At 37.1% G+C, this 12,683-nt stretch overlaps 1 protein-coding gene across 1 annotated transcript in view; it reads left to right on the forward strand.

Moving 5' to 3' along the window:
• Positions 1–12,683, forward strand: part of Mtmr7 (myotubularin related protein 7) — a 108,577-nt gene that overhangs the window by 91,255 nt on the left and 4,639 nt on the right. Inside the window, exons 9-13 of the mRNA XM_047549955.1 lie at positions 1,458–1,583; positions 3,341–3,390; positions 5,466–5,666; positions 7,359–7,499; positions 8,971–9,097. Of these exons, the coding sequence (XP_047405911.1) occupies positions 1,458–1,583; positions 3,341–3,390; positions 5,466–5,666; positions 7,359–7,499; positions 8,971–9,097 (645 nt within the window). The remainder of the gene's footprint in view (positions 1–1,457; positions 1,584–3,340; positions 3,391–5,465; positions 5,667–7,358; positions 7,500–8,970; positions 9,098–12,683) is intronic.

Genomic DNA, 12,683 nt, shown 5'->3' on the forward strand with positions numbered 1-12,683 from the left:
AAAACTAAGGGGTAGACTAGCAAGCCATTCTGACATCAGAAAGGTGACCTGTCTCCTCTCCATTGGCTCCCCTGTGCTTAGCTCTGCTGTCCTGAGTGGGGAGCTGGGTGATGAAGACCTCCATATGGTTTGCCTTCTGAACATGTAATTTTGCAAGAGTACATGCTTAGTTGATATTTCAGTGATCAAATAGAATAATTCCAGAATATTCTCTCTTCCATTAGGCTTAGTCCTGGTGGAACAAGGAATTTTCTACAGGAGAGTACAATCAAATGTGAATCACTTCAGTGATAGGGCCTCAAGGCTTTCATTGAATAAATTGTGTTTTTTAGACATGACATAAGCAAAAGTTATGTCCCTCAAGCTGGCAGATGGATTCCACTCTACCATGGGAAGAATATTCTGCAACTTTCACATAACGCTGCTTTTGAATGCATTCTATTGTGCTGTTTGGTGTTTTTTTTTAATATTTTTTTTTAGTTGTCAATGAACCTTTATTTAACTTATTTATATGTGGTGCTGAGGATCGAACCCAGGCCTCACACATGCTAGGCAAGTGCTTTATCACTGAGCCACAACCCCAGCCTTGGTGTTTTTAAAAATAAGTTCCTCTTAGATTTACACTAAAGAGAACCATCTTTTCTGATGACATGGTATGCTCCCCTTTATTAGCCAATCATTACTCAAAAAATATTTATTTAGTGCCTGGTACTGTTCTAGGTGCTGTGGATGCAGTGCCTGCCAAACCAGATCATGTCTCTCTTCCCTCACAACTGACATTCTGATGTGGGAGACCAAAAGAAAAAGCAGTAAAAAAATAAAAATTTCAGGTAGAAATTATTCAGTACCTGAATAAGAATTTCAGGTAGTGGTAGATGCCTATGATGAAATCTTTACTATGTTTCCCACTTCATGTGTCCTGCCAGGATACGTTCAGCTAGAAGTTGTGTGTGTATTTGCAACAGTGAATAGAAAATCTTCCTTAGCAGATTTTCTGGTACAATTTTCAGCTTTGTTTTCTCCTTCTTTCCCTACTCCTCTGTTCATTACTTGACTCTTATCCTTTTAATTTGGGGCCAGGAGCTGTTCCAGGATTTTAGTAAGACTTAACTTGGAAATTGGAGGGCAGGAGAGAGTGAGGGTGGACAAGGGGAGATGTCATGAAGGTGTTTGCATAGGAAATACACTTTTATTTCATACCTGTGCTAATTGAGGTGACTTGAGTGAGGGTTTCTGGATATAATGGGAAGGGCAGGAGAAGCTTAGCTGCTAGCACTCACTGGGCCACTCCTTGGTTCTGCCCCCATAAGGCAGGGCATAAATGCCAAACAAAAGAATGAATAGGTTTTGTTCTGTTTGCCTGTTTCTTTCTCTAAGTGTGTAAGCTAACCTAGTGCTGATAGGAGTTGTTTCCTTGTGGACATTCTGTGTGACTGTGCTGGTTGGGTGTCTTCTAGGCAGTTTCAGAGGAAGGGGCAAGCGTGCTCGTCCACTGCTCCGATGGCTGGGACAGGACTGCTCAAGTGTGCTCGGTAGCTAGCCTCCTGCTGGATCCGCACTACCGGACCCTGAAGGGCTTCATGGTGAGTGTGGGTGCCGGGCCTTTCCTGGAAAGGCACTGCCTTGACCACAGTGGGCTTCTTTTTAAGAAACTTTTGGCAGCATTTTTTTTTTTCTCATCGTTATTATTTTTCTCTTAGTAGATCAGCAAAGTTAATTAAAGGGGAAAAAGTAAAGTATGCTTGGAGTAAAGAGATAAATTTCTGGGATATTGAAATCAATGCTACTGAATATGAATGGGGGTACATAGAAAAGACATTTAGTAGTCGGGAAAATAATGAGCTTTATAAAAATTTGCTCATAAATACTTCAAGTTTGGGATAATGTGTGAATATGTAACAAAATACTTCTCAGGAAAAATAGCTGGAAAAAATGGTTTCTATATTGTTCATGCTAATAGTTCATGCTAAAGAACTGCTTTCCCTTCCAGGTTTCTAAGAAGTCCTCATAGCTCCAGATGAGAGTGTTCAGTCTCTTTTCAATATTTTTGTGTTCTTTGATGAAATTATGAGTATATGCTCTCCCAGAGGTTGATCCTTTTTGGATGTGCATCAAGAAGTGCTTCTGACCACAGTTTCCTGGGGTGGTGAAGTTTTGGCTGAGCTAGTGAGATTTCCCTAAAATGACTGCAGGGGCTTTCTAGTGCCATTACCTGATACCTTCCTCTTGAACTGTGACTGGATAGAGAGTGCTTTAGTGAATCCACTGTCCATGCTGGGGACAAATGCTGAGAGGAGCTCTACTTGAATATCATCACTACTAATCTCCTTCCCAATTGGTATCAACTGACATCCTGGGGACTAAAGAGCTCCTCTCTGGAGCTTTCGCTTTCCTTTTCTCAGGAAGTGCCCAAGAACTTCAATTACCTGTGACAGGGTTAACATGAGACTGACATCCCTGCTCAGGCCCCCTCTCCTGGGCTGAGATGAGGGCTGGATTCCTTCATTTACTTTTGGAGACTGGGTTCTCAGTCACACCCTGCCCTGAGTCTTTCTCCTATACACCTTCCTTTTCTGCCACTGAGTCCTCCTAATTATGCCACATGAAATTTATAACACAAATGAAATGCCCTTTAGAGTTAACAAGGACAGATTTCAACTGTCCATACACTTTTTTAGGGGAAACAAATGGCCGTTTTAGAGCATTTGGGATATTAATGGAGCTATTTTATACAGTTTTTAAAACCAGACTACTTCAGACTCTGAACTTACGGCAACTGCAATTCCAAAGCAGGGCTTTAGCTTCTGATGTACTCATAAACCTATGATTTAGAATTCTTCTAATGTATAGTAAAGAGAACTGGAAAGCATTTCTAATTGTTTCTTATTGAAAGATTGGTATTTTTCATTATTCAAAGAGGCAGCATCATGCATTGGTTCAAAGATGGGGTTTAGAGCAGAGAGACCTGTGGTGTAAAGTGGTGCCCTCTGCTTCCTGGTCTCTGCTGCTATAAAATGACGGGGATAACAACACCCATCCCACAATGAAGTGAGGTCACATGGGAAGCATATGAGCAGTTCCTGGCCAGGTAGGAAGCATTTAGTGGTTGGTGTTACTGTGCTTTCTTACTTCCATTCTCATTTATTTTTCCTGTGTATGACCTTCAGCTTTACCCTTCACATGTGCATTGGTGGATATTGTGCTCTCACTCATTTGCAGGTTACCTGAGGATAGCGATTTCTGAACCAAGTGCCTCTGAATCCTTCAGTGTTGTTGGATGTTGTCTCTTATTTTCCCTCATTTGCTTCTCTGGATGATATTTACATTCTTTCTTATGTAGGTATTAATTGAAAAGGACTGGATTTCCTTTGGCCATAAGTTTAATCACAGGTGAGAAATATTTTAAAATCTGTTGTTTTGAATGTTTAGGGAAAAAACACTGTTTCTGAAGTTTTCCCCTGCAGTGTTCAGGGGAAAAACAGCTTGGTTTTGAAAGGATTCTTACTACTAATCGTGTATCTTCTTTGGAAAGTTTAAATTATGTTTTACATTTTGCATCACAGATAAAGGAAACCTCAGACTCTGACTGCACTTGATATTAGTTGAGCAGAACTCAGTAAAAATTGTTCCGGAAGAGACATATGACACTTGCTCATTCATTGATCTGGGAAGGATCAGCTGTCCCTCCTTCCATGCACACTGAATTTACTGAATTATTCCATTTTAGAAGTGCTGACATTCACTCCTGCAAGTCGTGAGATGGCTGTGGAGCAGTTTCTTTGCTTTTTCATAGTGGCAATCAGATTGGGTTGTTCCTGTGGCATTCATATCAAAGTGAAATTTATCCCATATATCTCTGGAGAGGTAACATGGGACAGTGGCCCAGGAATTGCAGCCAGACAGATCCAACTCCAAATACAAACTGTGGCATTTACTCACTGTCTGGCCTTGGGCATCTGTCCTCTCAGACCTTTGGTTTCCCATCTGTGGAATGGGGAGTCTTCCCTATTCCATAGGATTGTGGCAAGGAATTGTAAAAATATATGTAACTATCCAGCTTTCTGGCTTGCCCAGGTGGTAGCTATCAATAAACAGAAGCTGTCATTTATAGAACCTCCAGCCTGCTTTTGTTAGTGTTGATGATAAAGCCTGTCCTGTGTTTTGGTGTTCTCTAATTTTTCAATTATGAATGTTATAACTATACTTAGTCTAGTCTTTTGGTGTTAAAATTTAAGTTTAGGCAATAATAATTTCATTAGATGTTTTTATACCTACCTTTAACTGTTTCACAGTGTTTCCCTAAAATAAATTCTACATTTCTGAAATGGCCCATTCATATTTTTGTGGTGTTTGCAGTTAACATTAATTGATCATTAATTCTGTGGCTTTCTGTCATTTAGATTATTTTTCCAGGAAAGCATAGTTATTCTCTTTTACAAATGAGAAAATTAAAGCTCCCTAAATTAAGTAAATTTTCTAAGATCACATTGTTATTTTCAGTTTGGGGGTCCTCCTGACTGACTGCTAGGTAGTTAGGATCTCTGCTGTAGAAGACAGGTGACAGAAAGAATATGGAAATGGTTGATGACCAGCTGGATAATCTGAAAAGATTATGAGGTGACTCTTTTTAAATTTACCAAAAGTGAGTGGAACTAAAACTTGGAGGTTTCCAGACAATTCCTAATGCTTCTACTCTTGGGAAAACTCTTAAATTGGCAGTGCTATTTTCTGTTCCTTGAGACAATTATCCACTGCTGAGATGAGGTTCTGTATTGTTATTTGTCTTCGATGGCACCCAAAGCACCTTTTTGTATTCCTTCTAAAAATCACAGAATAGTATAAAGGGCCAGGAAGTCTTCACTGAAAAATCAGAAATGAAAAGAGGAAGACTCTGAGGTATTTGCAAAAACAAAAACAAAGGAGATTTAAAGTAAATTACCTGTGGAATCTGTGGTCATGTAAAAAATAAATGTCGTATCTTTACTATAGAAATGGAAATATCCCTGGAAATCTAGGGAACCACTATTTTATTCAAGTCATCTTTGTTCCTTATTCCTTCCCAACAAACAATGCAAGTGTGAAAAATCCAGAAATTGCTTAGAAATTGTTTCCAATTCTCCCATTAGTCATTAATAAAGTACAAGATATATTTTCAAAAGTTCTGGTGTACTTTTAAAATTTGAATTAAATGCTTCTTGTTTTCCATGGAGTTTCCTTGAATTTAATCTCTGGGACTAGTCTACTTTAACATTTTCTTTTGTAACTGTAAGATGAATATGTTCTCCTCTTTATACTATCATTACAAAGTCTTTCTTGAAATTGAAATTTAAAGGTTAATTTTTCCTCCTTCTCATACTGAGTTTAAGATTAAATTTGTTTAGGAACGAGGGTTGCTTTTGTGAGTTTATGTACTTACAGCTTTCTAATTTAAAAAACTACCTTATCTCTTATACTTTGTTTTATAGATATGGCAATCTAGATGGTGACCCAAAAGAAATCTCCCCTGTAATTGACCAGTTCATTGAGTGTGTCTGGCAATTAATGGAACAATTTCCCTGTGCCTTTGAGTTCAATGAGAGGTTTTTGATTCACATTCAACATCACATTTATTCCTGCCAGTTTGGAAACTTCTTGTGTAACAGTCAAAAGGAGAGACAAGAACTTAAGTAAGTGTTTTAGAGTTTAACTTTTAACTCAAGATTTTGACAACTGAGAATTTTCAGGGAGACTTTTATAATTTTGAACACTATTTTCATTTAGTGCACATGTCTATACTGACAAGTTCTTTTCTTGTTCCTGACATCATTTCAAAGTGGTTAAAATGTCATCAACTGACAGAGATCTGTACAGTTTTATTTTTCCCCCAGTTTCTGCCTGATATACCCAGACAGGTTTGGAGTCTTGAAAATAATTTTGGATTCAAAGAAAATAATTTTTGCACTTAAAAGTTAGACATCTTGGGAGGCTGGGTTGTAGCTCAGTGGTAGAGTTCTTGCCTAGCACGAGTGAGGCACTGGGTTCGATCCTCAGAACCACATAAAAATAAATAAATAAAAAACAAAGGTATTGTGTCCATTTACAACCAAAACAAAATTTTTTTAAAAAGTTGGACATCTTGGGTAGATATATTGTCATAATAAAAATTGTAAATATAACAGGAAAACAAATTTTAAACCCAAGTCTCTGTTAATTTAGATTCAAACTACACTGCATTATCCGAGGGTGAAAGTAGATAAAATATGTACTTCCAAGTACATTATAAAGGCAGAAACTTACTAACAACAGGTGATTTAGAAAGTGCAAATGAGGGAACATTTTTGAGATTTTTCACAGAATAAAATTATTTTAACTATGGTGTATACATTATCAAATTTAATTTTAGAAATGAAGAGTTTAAATAAAATAGGCCTTAATAGTTTTATGCCATGAAAAGTTAAACAGAAATACTTTTTCAAGGATATTGGTTTATTTTGTCCAAGGAACTTCAAGTATTCCTGATAAATGGAGATAATTTAGAAGAAGCAGAGTTCATCCTTTAGGCTCACCTGTTTTCCTAGATAGCTCATGGATTGTTGCACTAGACTCTAAAGTTCTAATGGTATCTGCTTGGATTTGAATTCTGACTTTTCCTCTCACTTGCCATGGGAACTACTTAACCTCTCCATTCCTTTAGTGTCCTCATCCAGAGAATGGATGTATCTCCAATTCAGTGAGCGTTAAAAGAAAGAAAACACATGAAACCCTTAGATAACTGCCTAGCAAATAATAAATGCTCAGTGAATATTTGGAGGGAAAAAAAAAAAACCCAAAACTACATAAGCAGCATTTTTTTTTAACTCAGAAGAATTAAACATCTTGTCAAGGCTAGTGCTAGTAGGAGAGGAGTTGAGATTATTACAGTATTATTCTACTATATCAAGAAGCCACCAGAGAAACAAGTTGTACTCCATTTGTTTACAGTAAAAAAAAAAAAAAAATTCCACAGGTGGCTATTACTCCCTCTGGAGATGGCACACATTGTCCCTTGAATGTCTATCTGCTTTCCTAAGTAAATATGTCTACATCTTCAAAAAATAAATAAAACAAATAAATCGATAAAAATCAAAATGCAGTCTGTAAAAAATTAAAAGCTAAATAATAATAATATTAAAAAAATAAAAAAACAAAGAATTGCACGGGGGGGGAGGCGCGGGGAAGCAGCCACCAAAAAAGATTATAAGTTTCCCTGCTGTAGAACAAGGACAAAGATGTTCAGATAATAGTTCTTAGTTCCTTCCCAGCTGATATTATACATCTGTTATTCATAAGAATCAAGATCAGTCATTTTCAGACTTTTTTTTTTTTTTTTTTAAAAACAGAATTCAAGAAAGAACATACTCTTTATGGGCTCATCTATGGAAGAATCGAGCTGACTACCTGAACCCTCTGTTTAGAGCAGATCACAGTCAGAACCAGGGATGCCTTCACCTCCCTGTGGCTCCATGCAACTCCATGTACAAGTATGTAAACCTTTAGCAATCTTCCAACTAGGGGATGAAACTGGATTCTGGCACTGTTTAACTTGCAGAGGCCAAAGGGTATGAGACTAGGTTTCAAGGCTTTTTTGGACACAGAATCCACCAGAGGAAGATGCTTGAATAGCTGAATCTGGTAGTTTGGGTAGCATCTTCTCCCTCTCATCCCCCTAAATGTGGAATTCTCTTGAGAAGTTGATGTGTTACAATAATGCTACCTCAGAAATGTAAGTTCCCATTTATTTTTTTAAAGTGAAAGTGAGGAGGGAAAGAGAGGGAGAGAGAAGGAAAAAAAGAAAACCAAGTGCCTTATAAGTCAAATTAGAATGACACATTTATCAAGTGATCATTATCAAATGATTTTGTCTCTGCTGAATCAAGTGCTAGCATATTTCCCTTGTGAAAATAGATTATTTTAAGACTGTTATATATTGGGATGGGAGAGCAACCATGGTGTATGTAATTCTTTGACTTTTTCTCTAGTCTTGTGATATAGAAGAATGACTCAGAGGGCAGCAAAAAGCCAGTGCACACAGAATATAATATACTGAGAAATCACATTCCTTTTCCCTATTTACTTCCAACAAATACTTAGTGGTTCCCCCCCTAAAGATTTTATTCCTCAAGATTATTTTATTCTCTATTACTTTAATATCATTATTTCTCCAGATTTTATAGCAGAATGCTAATTCTATCATACTCAAAAAATTGCCTCCGTGGATTCTGTAAAACAGCAGTTTTAAGAACTGTTAAGAAACACTAATCATTTATATTGGAACTAATTTATTAATAGCCAGTTGTTATTAACAGTCTACAAATAATTTATTGAGGATCAAGCACCATTCTAGGTACTCTGGATAAAACATTGAATGGCTAAATCCTTGCCCTCAAGGTACATTTTTATTCTAAATAGAAGAGTGGTTCTAAGGATATCCATCCCTATGACAACACTGTTTATTCTCATTTGCATTCCAGTATGCTTTATTGTATGGGATAAAAAATGAGGACTTATTGTAAATGTAAATGTTATTTTGTGGTGGTTGTGATAAAACAAAAGCTAAAAGCTTCAAGTTTAAGTCTTCCTTTGAAGCTGAAAGATTCTCAATATACAATCACTAATTTTTTAAGTTCAAAACTTACAGCCATTTTCTTATACCAGAAAGAACAAAACAAAATGAAAATGTGGTAACATGTGCTACTTTAATCTATTATAAAAATATATTTATTATATGCCTCCTACTTATATCATATATGCAAGTAGACACTTCATGAACTTAACTTTCCTCAGTTTACAGGCTCCCCCCAAAACCAGTCAACATGAAATTATTGCAAGTTAGTGACTTTTTTGAGCTTGTAATTTGTGTTTGGTTATTATTTAGACTGTGGGACCATAATATTAAAGAAAGCTTGTAAGATTTGGTATGGTGGTACTGTAAAGCTCTGCCTTTCTTCCCAGGTTTTGGAGTGGAATGTATAACCGCTTTGAAAAAGGGATGCAGCCCCGACAGTCTGTTACAGATTACCTTATGGCAGTGAAGGAGGAATCCCAGCAGCTGGAGGAAGAACTGGAGGCCCTAGAAGAAGTAAGACACCCTTGCTATTGTTAATCTGTATTGTGTGCTTATTTCTTTCAGAACACTGCCCCATGAAATCCTCTGAAGGCGCATATATAAAATTAGCAGTGACCATTTCTTATTTACCATTAGTGGTAACACAGTCTTACTCAAGTGAGCACACAGATGACTGATATCTATACCTAGGCATTTAATACATTTCAGACATCTGGCTCATGGCTCATTTCCACAGTGTGCTGAACTATTTGGCTATTATTTTAGTCAGCTTTTTTGCTGCTGAGACTAAATGACCTGACCAGCACAACTATAGAGGAGGAAGAGTTTATTTGAGGGTTCACAGTTTCTGAGGTCTTAGTCCATAGAAGGCTGGCTTCATTCCTTGGGGTCAAGGTGAGGCTGAACATTATGGCTGAAAAGGGTGGTGGAGGGAAGCAGCTCACATCATCAGGAAGCAGAGAAAGAGACTGCACTCTTCAGATACAAAATATATACCCCATAGCCACACCTCCAATGAACCACTTCCTCCAGCCACACCCCACTGACTTCCAGTTACCACTAGTTAATCCCATCAGGAATTAATTTGCTGATTAGATTAAGACTCTTACAACCCAGTCATTTCTCCTCTGAACCTTCTTGCATTGTTTCACATGTGAGCTTTTCGGGGACACCGCACATCCAAACTGTATTAGCTATATATACATATCCATATATATATGTACATTTCTCGTTACTAGTATTTTTAAATTAATTCTTTCTGGAGAAAGCACGAAAAAAAGTTGAAAAAGTAAAGTAGTAAAATTAGACATATGCTTCTGTAGTACAAATCCATTTCTTCATTTCCTTTTTTTTTTTTTTTTTTGCTACTGGGGATTGAACCCAGGAGCACTTATCCACTGAACCACATCCACAGCACTTTTTATTTTTTATTTTGAGACAGGTTCTCACTAAGTCACTTAGGACCTTGCTAAATTACTGAACCTGGCTTTGAACTTGCAATCCTCTTGCCTCAGCCTCCTGAGTTGCTGGGATTACAGGCATGTGCCACCGTGCCTGGCTCCTGTTTCTTCACTTTTAAGAATTATGTAATGATATATCAGTATATAAAAGATAAAATGGTTGAAATTAACTAGAGTCTGCTTTGAGCTTCCTGTAACTTCCCCATTTTGGCCAGGGAGGTTATAATACACTTAAATGCTTTTCCCAGTAAGTTAACTTTATTTCCAGTGATACTAGTTTAGTTTGTCACCAAACCCACTTGGATTTTTGCTTTGTTCTGCTTCACTTGTCTTTAAACACTACAGCACCATGTCATTCATTTGTTCAGGAATTTGCAGTAAATTCCTGTTGTTTGGAATCTAAATTTTGAATTGAGGTTCAATATTTTAAATATGTTGAAAACTTTAAGATAATATGTAGTGAGGAAAAAGTACTTAGGGGTAAGGCTGGGAAATTGTCAATAGTTAAAATTCTTCTTTATCATCAATAAAGCAATAGTGTGGCTGGAAGAGAACTACAGTTCCCTTCCAGTTAGTTAGTATCTAAAGAAAGCTCAGCAAAATATCTCAAATTCAAATTGAATTCTACACCTTGGCCTAGTGAATACTCATCTGCAAGTCACCACTGAGAATGATGGTCTGGGGGAATGGTGCTTTATGATTCAGGGTTCCCAACAACAGAGTTGTCATTTAGAGGTAACTGGTGAGGCTGACTCCTGTTTCCCTCATCATACTGTAGAAAATATCACCTTTTGAGATATCAATATATGGAAGATCTTAAGGCTAGGGTTGCAAACCTAAGAGCCCAAGTAGAGCTGGACAGGTAAAACAGATTCAAAAGGTTAAACTGTTGGTTTGGAGAACTTTGGAGACCAAGCATAAATGGTATTCTAGTATAAATCTCCAGCATCCCACAAAAAATTGCTGGACCTGTATGATGAGTTCTCCTTATATCATCATGTTTTACCTTATCAGAGAAGTGGTTTTTAACCCTGTCTGTGTAGCAAGATCACTGCCTCCCAGGAAATCCTGATGCCTGGGCACTAAGCCTAGAAATTCTGAATTTTAAGTGACGTGAATTATACCCAGGGCCAACAGCAAGAGACCTTGAATCAAATAATAAATGCAGAGTGTGAAGTGAACCACAGGTTAGGTTTTTAGAATTCTAGAGCCATGGTAGAGCTTTTTTTTTTTTTTTTTTTTGCTAAAGTCTCTTCAAGTCATCCTGACAACATCCAAGCTTTATAAATCTTAGGATTTTTTAACCTCTTGCAGCATTCTGTTAAACTAACAATCTTAAAAATTATTATTTAGAATATTTAAAAATGCCTTCATTTAAAATTTTTGATTCTTATTTCCTCCTACAGTAAAAGTTTCTTAGTCTGGCATTTGAGATTTTCCCATAATCCAACTTTTCAACCTTGTTCTCCACTGTTCCTCTTGCTAAAATTGAATATTTTCTGCTTCTTGCACACTACTGTCACCTCCTTTCCTTTGTGTTTTTCCTCCTGCCAGGAATGCTATCACTAGAACGTCTAAATTTAATCCTTTCACAATTCTGTTACAATGCACCTTTCTCCCTGGAGTTCACTCTGCACCATAACACACCCATCCCTCTTAAATTTGCCTCTTCCAAATTCCTACATGAACACTGCCTCTGTTAAACACTTCAAGTTCTCCACAGCTAGATCTGGATTCATCTCTCTTCCTCATCTTGCCCCTGCTTTTGCATTAATACTGCATATGAATGGTTTGGGAGGAATATGTGATACTCCATCTTGTAATACCTCCCCTGCTGATACTAAAGGATACAGTCTGATAAATTACATTTTGAACAGCCCAAGTGTCCATAACCCAATGAATGGAGACACAAAATGTGGCATATTAATGTAATAGAATATAATTCAACATAAAAGCACTGAAATCCTGATACATGCTACCACATGGATGATTCTTGAGAACAGAAGCTAAGTGAAAGAAGCCAGACACAAAAGGGCACCTAGGATCTTATCTATTGATATGAAATATTCAAACTAGGCAAATACAGAGATAGAAAGCTGTCTAATGGTTGCCAAGGGATGGGGAGGGGGGCGGGAATGGGTGGGGTTGGTTGGGGTTTTTTTTTTTTCTTTGAGATTGAGAGGTGGTGAAAGTGTTGTAGAATTAGTAGGGATGGTTGTACAAAGCTTGTAAATTTACTAAAAGCCACTGAACGTTGGTGGTGAATTTTACAAGTGAATTATATCTCAATAAAATTAGATAAACACCTTATTCCTGACTTATAAAAAAATATTTTGAGTTCATGGGAACCATACAGACATAGAAAAGAGGGAGACTACTGATTGCTAGGTACATTATTTGTTATACTGTTTACATTTATAGGAAACCTGTCAAGGCAGTTATTATCATCCTCACATTAGAGATGAAGGAAGCAAGCCCTACAGAACTCATTTTGTCCATGGCCATAAAGCCTAGGTTTGAACCCTCATCCATTTGAGTCCCATTATACCCAGCTGGGAGGTAAACTAAAGGGATGCATGTATATAAGGAGAAGGTAAATTATTTATAATTTTTCCCTGAAATTGTTATTTCTTCTTCAG

This window comes from Sciurus carolinensis, chromosome 4, assembly GCF_902686445.1.
Source record: "Sciurus carolinensis chromosome 4, mSciCar1.2, whole genome shotgun sequence".
Taxonomy (NCBI): domain Eukaryota; kingdom Metazoa; phylum Chordata; class Mammalia; order Rodentia; family Sciuridae; genus Sciurus; species Sciurus carolinensis.